Consider the following 11633-nt stretch of genomic DNA (forward strand, 5'->3'; position numbering starts at 1 on the left):
GCCAATTACTCTCAAGGAGAAGGAAAATGAACACGGGAGGAAAACGCTATGTGCTTTCCTATTGGATTTAAACCAGCCCAGTAAAATATGCTGACACCGAATGTGCTGGGTCGTACTTAGCAAATGTGCTGAGAGCTCACTTGAAGCTACTAGAAAAAAAATCAAAGGAATGCCAGGACGTGAAAGGTGGAAATGCACCTGTTGATGACAGTGAAAAAATAAAGTACATGTTTAAATGCATTTTTCATATTCATTCCCAACATGAAAGGGATGCATGCAGGCCTTGCTTCTGCGCCCCCCCCTCCCGCTGCAGTGAGCGAAGGCAGGGGCATTGTCTGCGGTCCCCAGCTCCCGCTGCCCGCCACGCAGGGAAAGCCCCCGCCGCTGGAGCCCCCCTCCAGCCCAGCTGTCCCCCCGCCAAGGGCTGTGTCACGGCGAGCGTCACGCCATGGAACAAAGCGGCGTGCAGGTCTCAAGTGCTTGGTGCCGTGCTCTATAAACAAAAGCATCGTTACACGGAGCACACTTGGGTCTTGCGTTCAAAGCGTCGTTTCCCATCGGATTCCTTCATTTTCTTAGTCTAGTGCTCCTTCTGCACCTCCCCTCCCGCTTTCCATCAACACACAGTCAGAAAACTTTATTTACAGGTATTTCTTAACAATAAAAAATCCATGCCATAAGCATGACCTTGTGCGTTACAGAGCAAGAAAATTGCATTGGTGTAAAAGACTAAATGCGATCTGCGGTAAACCCAAAGCAAAAGCTTGGTCTTGGGGGACTCAGCGGGAGTTTTTCTGTTAAACCCCACGGAGTCCAGCCGGCATCCCAAACGCCTGCCTTCAGAGAAGCCTTTGAGCACACTCAGCAAACGTGTTATTGCACAGATGCCCTGACCCTGCAGTGGTGTCGCTCCCCTGGCCCCCGCTGCCCCGCACGCGCAACCTCACACAGCACACGGAGCCAGAGAGGGGTAAAGACACCCGGGCACCAGCGCTGTCCCCCCACATTGTCCCCAGCCCTGTCCCCTCTGCGCCCCTGCCCGTGGTGGCAGGACTGCCCTGCTCTGTACCGGCGGTGCCATGGGGCTGGGGGGCAGCAGGGCTGGCACCCAGCAGGGATGCAGGGATGGGGCTGTCTCTGCCCCACAGCGCTTCAAGTGCAGCAAGCGCGCCCACGTTGAGAGCCCGGTGCCCGCAGCGCTGCCCCATCCTGTGGGATTCCTGCTGCAGGCGGTGGTGGGGCCGGGTGCCGATGCCCGTGTGCCCGGGCTGGCACCTCTCACCCTGTGCTGCTGCCCCTTGCATCCAATGGGGACATAACATGCCTGTCCCAGTGGCACGGGATCATTCGGGGCAAAACCTGTCCCTCCCGGTGGTACCTAAAAGCCACCGATGACAGTGGTTTGGGGGCTCAGAAGCAGGTTCCTGGCATCCAGTCCCAGGCAGCACTGAAACTTGGACGACAGAAGTCCTCCTCCTCCCCCCTCAGTTAAATAATGACTGCTGTACATGCTCACACGTGCACAGACATATATACACCTATTTACAGAGAACCCCCCTTGCTTGTCCGAATCCCAGCTTTTCCCTGGGAAGCGCTGGAGGCAGCAGGGCGGTGGAGCGAGGTCCCGGCCGGCGATGCCCTCACGTCATGGATGGATGCATGAAGCTCCTCTGGCTCGTGCTCTTGCAGCTGAGGACGAAAGAGGAGGAGTTGCTCTTCTTGCTGACGCTGAGGTCGCACGCCGGCCGCGACTTCAGGTAGCGCGTGGAGCAGCAGAGGAAGCGCCGCATCAGGTCGTGGAAGAGGTGCCCGGTGTACAGCATGTAGATCCAGGGGTTGCAGCAGCTGTTGAGGCTGGCCAGGAGCATGGCGATGATGAAGGGGGAGGCTGCAAGGCAGAGAGCACAGCAGCGTCAGGACACAGCGCGGGTGGTGAGAATCACTACCCTGGGGTGCCAGGCACACACCACGGTGGGCTCTGCCGAGAGCCCTGAGCTCTGCCGGCATTGCAATGCCTGCAGGAACATCACGGTCGGTATATCCGTAAAGAGCTGGCAAATAAAGGGGGGGAAGCAAGTCTGGTTTTAAGCAACTCAGTTCTAGGTTTTTTCCCCCAGGAGAGCTGTGTTTCCCCGCTCAGCTCCTGCGCTGCTGCCTGCTCAGCGCTACCCTAGAAATGCCTGGCCGAGGGGCAGAGCTGCCCCCAGCACCACCTGCGCAATTTGCCTCTGCGGTGCCCAAAGCGGGGAGGAGCGAGGGCAGCCTCTCCGAGTTGCCATGGCAAAGAGCAGAACCGGGAACAAAAAGAGCTGCGTGGCTCGTTTTTCCCCACCTGTGGCCGATTTGGGGCTGACTAGCAGCTTCCATCTGCTCCGGCTGTGGGGAAGCCACACTATCCCTCGGCCCCAGGGCGTCCCCAGCTCCCGGGCTGTCCCCGCCACCAACACAGGGCCGACAGGACAGCGCCCTGCGTCCCATCCCTGCCTCATCTGTGCCTCTTTGCCTGGCGCTCTTCCAGCCCCAGGAGCGGTGGCATTTTTCTTCCCCTGGATTAATTTTCACATACGACACTCTGCCAGGGGAAATGAAGGCCATTTCCATCTCAGTAATGACGCCCAGGAGCCTGGCAATGCCTGCTGGCTGCAAGCGGAACGCTGGCGACAGGAGGCGATGGCGGCAGCGGGGTAACAGGATGCCAAGTCTCTGCCATTCCCGGGGCACAAAGTACCCGACAGTCTGGCGAGAATGGGCCGGTGGGACTCGCACCCGCCGTGGCAGCCCCGGCCCCCCGTGGGGCAACTCCCCCAGAAGCGGCTGCGGGCAGGGACGGAGCCTTTGTTCTGCTCCCCGCGTTCTCAGCCCGGCCCCTCGTCCCCTTCTGCTCGCAGGGGACGTGCCAGCAGCGAGGACGCATGCTTGGGTTTGGCTGCTTCTGGTCCCCTTCTGCCTCCGCAAAAATCCACTCGCAGTTTTTAAACTAGAAAACAAGTGTGAATAATGAATACTAGTTTCCAAATTCACCTTTAACCAACTCATGCATAATTCCTGCTCTAGTGATGTCTGGTCCAACCGCTTTTAATTTCAAGCATATGCTAAAAGGAATCCATGGGGAATGGCTTACAAATCCTGGGCACAAGACCTGAAATTCATCATAGCATTTCTATCCACTTAAAAAAATCCATCCCCGGCTGACTCAGCTCTTCTCTCTCTGAGGGAGATAAATTGAATTTCATGGAGCTTACTGCAGGGCAGGAATTAAGCATGGATCTCTCCCTCCTCAGCAGGGCTGCTGGTGATCGCCGAGGGGTGCTGCAAAGAGCAAGCTCTGCTCCTCACAGACCTTCCCTCTCCTCAGGCTCCAACACCCCCACGCGGGATGGGGTCGGCGCGCTCTCCGGAGGGGTCGGCAGAGGCAGGAGGCCGTGCCCGGGGAAGGGCTGCCGGACCCGCTGCCAACGCTGCTGCAGAGGGAAATGAAATGAGGACTGCTCCTTAATTCCCACACCCAGACAGATGCGATCACTCACAGCCCACGACTCAAGGCATCAGCTCCCGAGATTAAGGGACCAATATAACGGAGTTGCACTGCTTCACAGCCTCACTATTACCTTCACAGATGCTTTAAGCCAACTTTGACTGAAAGCTCAAAATGCCACATATAGCTTAAATTATCTGTAAGGTGCATGGAGCAGAAACCTCATTTAAACTAATGTTCTGTGAAGGATCCCCAGAGCCGAAGCTGACACCTGAATCACAACCTGCAGCTCCAGACCACACTTCCAGAGGCTGTAGGTTTGCACAGCTGGCAAAGGTGGGGACCACCGCTGCCTGTCCCGGGGACACCCCACTGCCAAGGGGGGACATCTGATTTCCCGATACCCCACCGACACCCCCAGCCCCTCCCCGGGCACGCAGCAGACCCACTGACAACCCTGGCACCGCAGCAGGGCTCCAAAGTGTTCAGCACAGACTTTGAGGCACTGTCACCTGCCCAGGGCAGCCTGGGGAAGGGACACCCAGGGGCTGCCTGGCCCCGACGTTCCGTGGAGCCCGATGCTGAGCAGGGCGATAGCGTGGCGGGGGGAGAGGGGGCGTGGGGCCACATGGGTGGCATAGCCTGGGACCCCAGCCCCATCCTGCGCTGCCTGGCACTGCTCAGGGCGAGGGTCCAGCCTCTGCGCTTCACTTGCCTTATTTTATTTAAGTTGTTTTTTGAAGTGAGGAAGACCTGTGTAGAAAGCCATTGAAGTGGATCAGTACTAGCAGAGTGAGACCCCTCTGATTATCACTCTATAACTAGGAAAGGAGGGCTGCTTCAGTTTGTTTCCTTTACAGCCTCATCTTTTACCCCTGACACACCCCAAACCGCAGCAGACTTTGCCCCTGCGAAGGTGCAAGCACGGCCCGTGACAGGCCGGGCCAGGCACCAGGCAGGAGCAGTATCGGAGCTATACCCACAGCAGACCAAGTGCCGCGCATCCCTCTGCTAACGGCTGACACCTGCGTCTCACCGCGCTCCGGGATGCAATGCACGGGCAGAAACCTGCAGGGCGCCTGCTCGGGATTCATTAGGATTCAGGTAGGTATAAGGAGACCTTCCCTTGCCAAGGACACTCTTTATGTCATCCTACATAGAGAAACCTAAATATTGCCTTAAGTAAGCGACCCTCCATCACACAGCCTTTGTGATCTGCTCGTCACCTCCCGGGGTGCAGCCCCTCGGTGCTGCAGACACGACGGAGCCCCGGGCTGCACAGCGAGCACCCTGCCCGCCTGCGTCCCTTCCTTCCCCAACATGATGCCCGTGCAGACTGCAAAGCCTGCAAGACGAGAAACAGCCGAACTCCTGTCTGCCACGGGGCACGCCTCGGTCGGGCGCCCCGATGCTGCCCGGCCAAGGCAGCCCAAGCCTCGGAGCAAAGGAGAAGAGATCCGGGACGCTGGGCAGCACGGTCAGGAACGCAGCAGACAAAGCCCGTTTCTTCTGCAGAGATGGGGACCCTGCCGCCCCTCTCATGCCTCTGGGCTGCCAGGGAGGAGGAGGGTGGGCCTGGGAGGAAGGGCTGGGGTCTCCCGGCATTCACCATCCACAATAACCCGCCCGAGGCTTTTCCTCCCCGTGCCATGAAAGCCTCCAGCAAATGCCCTGGCAAAACTACCACCCTTTACTGCAGACACGGGCCCCCGAGCAACAGAAAGGTGAAGGAAAGGGGAGTTCGTTACAACTCAGCTGGGCTGGAGCTTCACAAAAGCAAAGCAAAGCCGAAAGCAAAGGCGTCGCGGGGCCGATTGCGCCGGGGGGAGCACGAGAAAGGTTCCCGAGTCAGCAGGCAGGCCTGGGAGCACACACCCCGCCGTCCCCCCGCGCCGCCCGGACCAGCACGGCCGCAGGGGTTTGTTTGCGGATGAGTCAGGTGGAAGCACTCCAGATTGCAGGTTTGACATACAGCGAAAGGGAGAGATGCGACTTCATCCCAGGGCACATCTAAAAGCTAGAAGTTTCTGCCAGCCTGAATCAGGTGGAAAACCAAGAGATGGCCGCCTGGAACACCTAGGGAGGTTTAAAAAGCTGTGCTTCACTCCTCCACCTGAAATAAAAGGAGCAGAGAGGAGCAATAAAGGCAAAGTAAGGAGAGCTGGTGCCAGGCAGGCTACCAGCTTCGGTTTCTGGTAGAAGAGATGTGAACGGGCTGGGGGAGACGGCAGGTTTTCCACCGAGTGCTATATAGCTGGAACAGGGTTAAAGAGGGGAAAGGAGTGCCGGTGTAAGCAAGCCGAGCCCTCCGCTGCACAGCCCCTGCCGCGGCGGAGCTGCCGGGGGAGCCGGGAGGGGGCCACAGCTCATCATTGCTCTTTGATGTCCCCAGACTCAGCATTTCGGCTGAGTTGGCTCAGTCTGGCCAAGGAGAAGCTGTCCCTGGACGCACTTTTCTCACACCTCACAAACTTGTGCAGAGTTTTTCTTTTAAGCTTTCCCGGGCGGTTCTCCCTGTGGGTGCAGAGGGACCATCAGCCACCTCTGCCCGGGGACAGCAGACACGCACAGCTACAAGTGTGCAAAAGCAAGGAGGGTAATATATTTGACTCTGTCTGCAACCTTAGTGATGACAGGAGCAGCCAGCACCAAGTATAAAAAATGGCAAATCAGTGACACCATGTCCTTTAGGAAAAGCGTTTGCCCATAAATCAGTGGCTTTCTGCAGGAACTGTGCTTATTAGTCAGAGACAAAATAACAGCAGCTCTGTCCCGGGATGGATGGGAATGGGAGAAGAGCAGAAAGAAAAGAGGGCAAAAGAGTAGAAAGCAAAGAAGTCAGTGAGGACAAAACGATAAAGCAAAAGAAAAGAAATCGGTCACTAATGCTGTGCAGTTTTTCTCCTGAGGCCAGCGCAGGGCTGAGCTCCCACCAGCCCCCACGATGCTCCAGCACCCAGGGTGGGCAACGGAGCCAAGAGGAACCCCGGAGCAGCCCCGGAGGGCTGAGCTCCCACACCCGGGGACAGTGAAAACCTCCCGAGCCACCATCCACATAGCCCGAGCCCTGAGTTGTGGTGGCCCTGAACTTGCCGGGGGCTGAGCCAGCCCTCGCCTGCACCAGGGAAGCTCACGTGCGGCTGCTGCTGCCTCTCGGGTGTTTTCCCATTTCAGGACTTTTTCCTGTCTCCCTCCCAGCCCCTGAGACCCGGCTCGGAGCAGTTTCTGGCTGTCGCTCACAGACCCCGGGCCCGCTGCCGATGTCCCTGTGGCCACTGAGCTAAGCAGTCCATGCAAACAAAGGGCTATGGGAGGGGGAGGACATACCTTCCTGCGGAGCATTCGTGTCCCACACAGACCACATCTGCACAAAAAAAAAGGGAGTCCAGCACACTATGAAAGCTAACACTATGATGAAGGTCATTTTGACTGTCCGGATCTTGGCTTTGGAGATGAGCCTCGTGCTGCTGACCCTGGCAAACGTCGTCCCGCTGCAGGAGCTGGAGCTCAGACCCACATTGGGCCCGTGAGCCGTCTTGAGCTTCACATTCTGCCAGATTTTGAAGCTGATTAAGCCATAGCAGATGCTCAGCATCAAGACAGGGATGATGTAGACCATAAGGGTTATCCAAGTGACATAGGCTTTAGGTCCCCAGGGCTGTATGAAATCTGCCCAACAGTCATAAACTCCATTCCCCACATCCCTCAGAGAAAATATGTGGATCTGAGGGATGCTGACCAGCAGGCAGAGCAGCCAGGTGAGGAGGACAGAGACCCGGTCTGCTCTCCTGTGCAGAGACCTCAGTGGCTGACAGATGGCCAAGCACCGGTCCAGGGACATCAGCAAGAGCATGTAAGTAGAAGCAAACATCCCCACTACCTGCAAGTACTTAATCAACCGGCAAAGGAAATCTGGCCCATAAAACCTGAAGGTGATGTCCCAGATGAGCTGGGGCAGCACCTGGAAGATGGCCACGACCAGGTCAGCGATGCTCAAGTGCTTCATGAAGAAGTACATGCGGGAGTGCTTCTGCCGGGTGGTATGGATGGCCAACAGCACGCACAGGTTGCCGGTCAGGGCGAGGAACAGGATGAGGCAGAGGACCGTCACCTCCACCTTGGCCATCTCCTCGTTCCTCTTCAGGGGGTCCGTGGTGGTGTTCCTCCCGGAGGTCTGGTTCTCCAGGCGGAGGCTGCCGTTCCCCAGAGAGCTGTTGATCGTCCATACGCCGCTCCCCGCAAAATACAACTTCTCCATGACCGGCTCCGTCCCACATAGAGCCTGGTGGCAGAGAAGGTGGGTGGCAGATCCTCCACGAAGGCGTCCCCGTTCTCGCTGGCCGTGTCCCCGCCGCGGCTCTCACCTCCGCAGGCTGCGCCGCTCCGTCTCTGCCTCCCTCCGCGGAGCAGCCTGGCCCTCCCCGTCCGCGTCCCCGGGGCCGGCGGGCTCCGGCGGCTCCTCCCTGTCCCCTCCCCGGGCACCCGACGTTTCCGCAGGCTCCTGCCCCCAGACAAAACCGAAGCGCAGGAGGCGGGTCAGGGGAAAGGGCCGTCAGAGACGCCGTGTCCCCGTCCCAGCCCTCCCGTGCTGCTGTTCCCCGCACCCAAACCCCGCTGCAGCATCATCTCCCCGTGCCCGTACAGCCGGGGGGAGCGGCCAGCTCACACCCCCCCCGCCTGAGCAGCCCCGCTCCCACCCGCCACGGCCCGGGCAGCTCCCCGGGGAGCGCCGGGGTCCCGCTCCCACCTCCGGCCCTTCCGGGGGCAGCCCTCGCTTCCCCTGCCCCGCTGCCGGCAGCGGCCCCGGCGGGGCGGTGCGGTGCGGGGCCGGACCCGGACCCCCGGGCGGGAAGAGAGCCGGGGGCTGGATCCTGACCCCCCGGGCGGTGCGGGGGTCCGGGACGGACCCTGCCCGCCGGCGGGCGGCTGCGCTGGGAGCGGCGGCCGCGAGAGGGAGCGGCAGAGCGGAGGCTGCCGGCCGGTCCCACGGTGATGGGCGGCGGCTGGCGGCACCGGTGCGAGCGGGGGCTGCAAAACCCCGCCGGCGACCAGCGTTCCCTCGCCCAAAGCCCCCCGCGACCCATCCCGTCCCGCGCCGGGCAGACCCCTGCGTGGGCGTGAGACGCGGAGGGTGGGAGAGCACCCAGGCCGGGCTCACCGCTTCTGAAGGCCGGCCCCGGCCCTCGGGGGCCCGTAGCCTCCCGGACGGGCAGAGCAGGGAAGACGCGGGGCGGCGAGGCAGGTGGGGTTTCCCCGGTGTAGCGCTCGGGCACGGCACCGAGACCCCGGCGAGGAGCTCGGCCGCCCGCGGCAGCCGGCTCGATGCTCTCGTTGTCTGACAGGCGCTGCGAGGGGGTGTCGGACGGCAGCGAGGAGCGCTGTTCGGGGCTCAGGGCTCCGCTGACCAGCCCCAGGTGGGTGCCCAGAGCGGGGGCTCCAAGAGCCCCCAGCAGCTGGAGCTGCCGGTCATGAGCAAAACCCCACGGCATCTGCGAGCACAGCCGCCTTCAGGGGAGGCTCGCCCTTCTGTTACCTGGCAGTTAAAACAATCACAAGAACTTTTTTTTTTTCTTTCAGGACGATTATTTTAGAGTATTATTAAACTTCATTTCTATAATAAACCAAATTTCTATAAAAGAAAAGAAAGGTGGCTATTTGACATCATTTTTGTCCTGGTTTGTGGTACCACAACAGTTTGCCATCAGTGCCACTAGCTCAGCAGCACATTCCACTGGTTTTCCAGAGACTGGGGCTCCCTAGGAGGGAAGCAGGGACCTAGGAGCGCGGGCAGGAGTGTTCAGGAGAGCATCTAACCACCTCAGCTCCCCATCCCCGAGCTCAGTGGCAGCAGCCACCGAGTCACTCCCAGGCCTTGTAACCAAAAGGGTGGCTTCAACGGGAATCACCTGGCCTGGCCGCTGCAGCCCCTGAACTGCAAGCACAAGCCAGCAGGGCTGGTGCTCGTCCGCCTCTGCTGCCTTCCCCTGAAAGCCACATCTCAAACTCTACTTAGCCTAGCCTTAGGCCTTGAATAAACATCTCTGCAGTTATTTTTAAAGATTTTTGGGAACCTTTAGCTCCATGCAAGATGTAGAAATATTAAATACTTTGGCAAGTTCTTCCCTCCAGGGTTCACGTTCTTCCTCCTTCAGGCAATAAAACGGCTGTGGGAACTGCTGAGGATAACAACTCACCATGTGCAGCACTTTTTTTTTCATTGTTCTGCCTTTTTCGGGAGGGTTCTGTAGGAGGAACTGACCGTGGGTGAAATCCTGGCTCCAGTGGGGTCAAGGGGAGGTTTGTCCTCGTCTTCTGCACGGATCCTCTAGCAGCTTGCAGGGCACCCAGAGATGGTGAATCTGCTTTGGGACCCAGCTGGGACGGCAGCACTAGTGAGGTACTCGCCTCAGGTGAGACAGAGCAGCCACTGGTCCTCTTTGCCCTCAGCTGAGGTGCCATTCACAACTACAGGGATACTAATTTCCTCACAGATTAGAACTGAACCACTTCTAGTGCAGAAAAGAGCCGTACGCCAATTGTGTTGCTTAGACATGCTGCAGCTGAACGCCTCAAAGAGTGGTGTGTAATTGCTGAACACATTTTATTTCAACAGTGAATCATAAATGCTAAGCTGTGAAAGAGCTCTCCTAGGATTCATCCTGTTTGTCCCCTTGCCAATGCCAAACTGTTCCCAGGACTGCCTTTTCTAACGCTCTGGCTGCTCTGATTCAGAAGTGCAGGGGCTTAGTGAGCCGCTCGCTGTTGAGGTGAAGGATCATGCTCCTTGAGGACTGAACGTTGGATTTAAAAGGCTAAGTCATGGAAGGTTTTCATTAGCTTTACTCTAAGTGTCTTGGCTACAGCCAGGCTCTTTGCTCACATCGCACTTGCAGAGGCAGGAGCCTGGAGGGGATCGGTGCAGCTGCGTCAGGGAGCCGGGGCCTGCGAGGGAGCATCTCCGCTTCCTCATGGAAGGGGGCTGCAGTGTTACCCCTCCCCATCACGGAGGGGATGAATTTCAAGAGAGATGCAGACGCTGCTGGGTGCCCTGGGTGCACATGCATCCCCGGCCATGGCAGTGTGGCCCCTGGCCCCCCACTGCTCCCCTTCACCATCGCTTTCCTCTGCCCAGCCTGCCTCCTCCCCAGCAGCCATTTCCCATGGCTTTGTGTCTGGACAAGCTTCAGTCAGAGCTTTGTGTGCACCTTGGACTGGTTTGCCACTTGCTGAGACAGCCAAAGTGCTCCCACTGCCCAGCCATGAGGACCTGCCCAGGGAAGCCATCCCCATTCACACAGAGCGTTGCTTCCCTCCTGGGCAGCTCGGCGACAGACACCATTCACCGGGGTTTGGCATCGACCTCGCCAGTTGTGCAACATCTGACTCTTCCACGTATTTTCTCATCTGTGACCCTGTTTTTTGGCTGTCAGTTTGGCACTGAAGATGTTTGTTTTAGTAAGCACGAAAGGGAAGAAATAAAAAAGAAACCTCTCTGGTTGAAAATCAAATTCAGTAGCATAAAGCAGGTTGGTGTCCCGACATGGTGCCGGGGCAGCAGCAAGGCTGCGGGGACGGAGCAGTCCCCCTCCATGGCGTTCGCAGCCCAGCTCCCAGCGGGCTCTGCCCAGCTTATTTCATCCCAGACCCCAAAACTAAATGGCTTGAACCAGCTCTGGGACACATGTATGCCTGTCACCTGGGCTCGCAGGAGCCGTTGAGGCTGACGCAGCACTAACGCTTTGATAAAAAGAAAAAAAAACCAAAACCCAAACCAAGCCCCGCAGGTGCCCGCTCCTCCGCCATGGGCTGCACCGCCACATTGACCACTGCCTGGCTCTGGATTTGGCCATTAGCCTGCGACAGCATCCCGGTGCTACCTGACGCGTGCCAGGGCGAGGGCAAGGCTCATAGAGGAAGTCACTCCGTCACTAGACCAACAAACAAGCTTTTCGGCAGCTCCGGGAGCAGAGGTCCGAGCTCCCAGAGCCACCCAGCCACCGCTGCCCCCAGCCCCAGCCTGCGGCGGAGCTCCTGGGGCTGCTGCTCCCGCTCCCTGCACAGAACCCCCACCCCGCAGCCCTCCCGCCGAGCCCACACCTGCCCAGGGGAAACCGGAGCTTCTCCCGGTCCTGCCCGGGAAACCTTCCCCTTCCTCACC

At 58.8% G+C, this 11633-nt stretch overlaps 1 protein-coding gene across 1 annotated transcript; it reads right to left on the bottom strand.

Moving 5' to 3' along the window:
* Positions 1-419: 419 nt before the first annotated feature.
* Positions 420-7904, bottom strand: OXTR (oxytocin receptor). The gene is made up of 2 exons (XM_074602854.1): positions 6803-7904; positions 420-1888 (listed from the first exon to the last, which is right to left on the bottom strand). The coding sequence occupies exons 1-2, from the start codon at positions 7731-7733 to the stop codon at positions 1641-1643; spliced, it is 1179 nt and encodes a 392-aa protein (XP_074458955.1). The 5' UTR covers positions 7734-7904; the 3' UTR covers positions 420-1640.
* Positions 7905-11633: the final 3729 nt, after the last annotated feature.

Source organism: Larus michahellis, chromosome 10 (genome assembly GCF_964199755.1).
Source record: "Larus michahellis chromosome 10, bLarMic1.1, whole genome shotgun sequence".
NCBI lineage: Eukaryota > Metazoa > Chordata > Aves > Charadriiformes > Laridae > Larus > Larus michahellis.

Bases quoted from the DNA above. Each gene is read 5' to 3' on its own strand.
- OXTR (XM_074602854.1), bottom strand. From the start codon at position 7,733: ATGGAGAAGTTGTATTTTGCGGGGAGCGGCGTATGGACGATCAACAGC. The intron at 1,889-6,802 runs GTATGTCCTCCC...TCTGCCTTGCAG, and splicing joins CACGAATGCTCCGCAGGAAG to CCTCCCCCTTCATCATCGCC.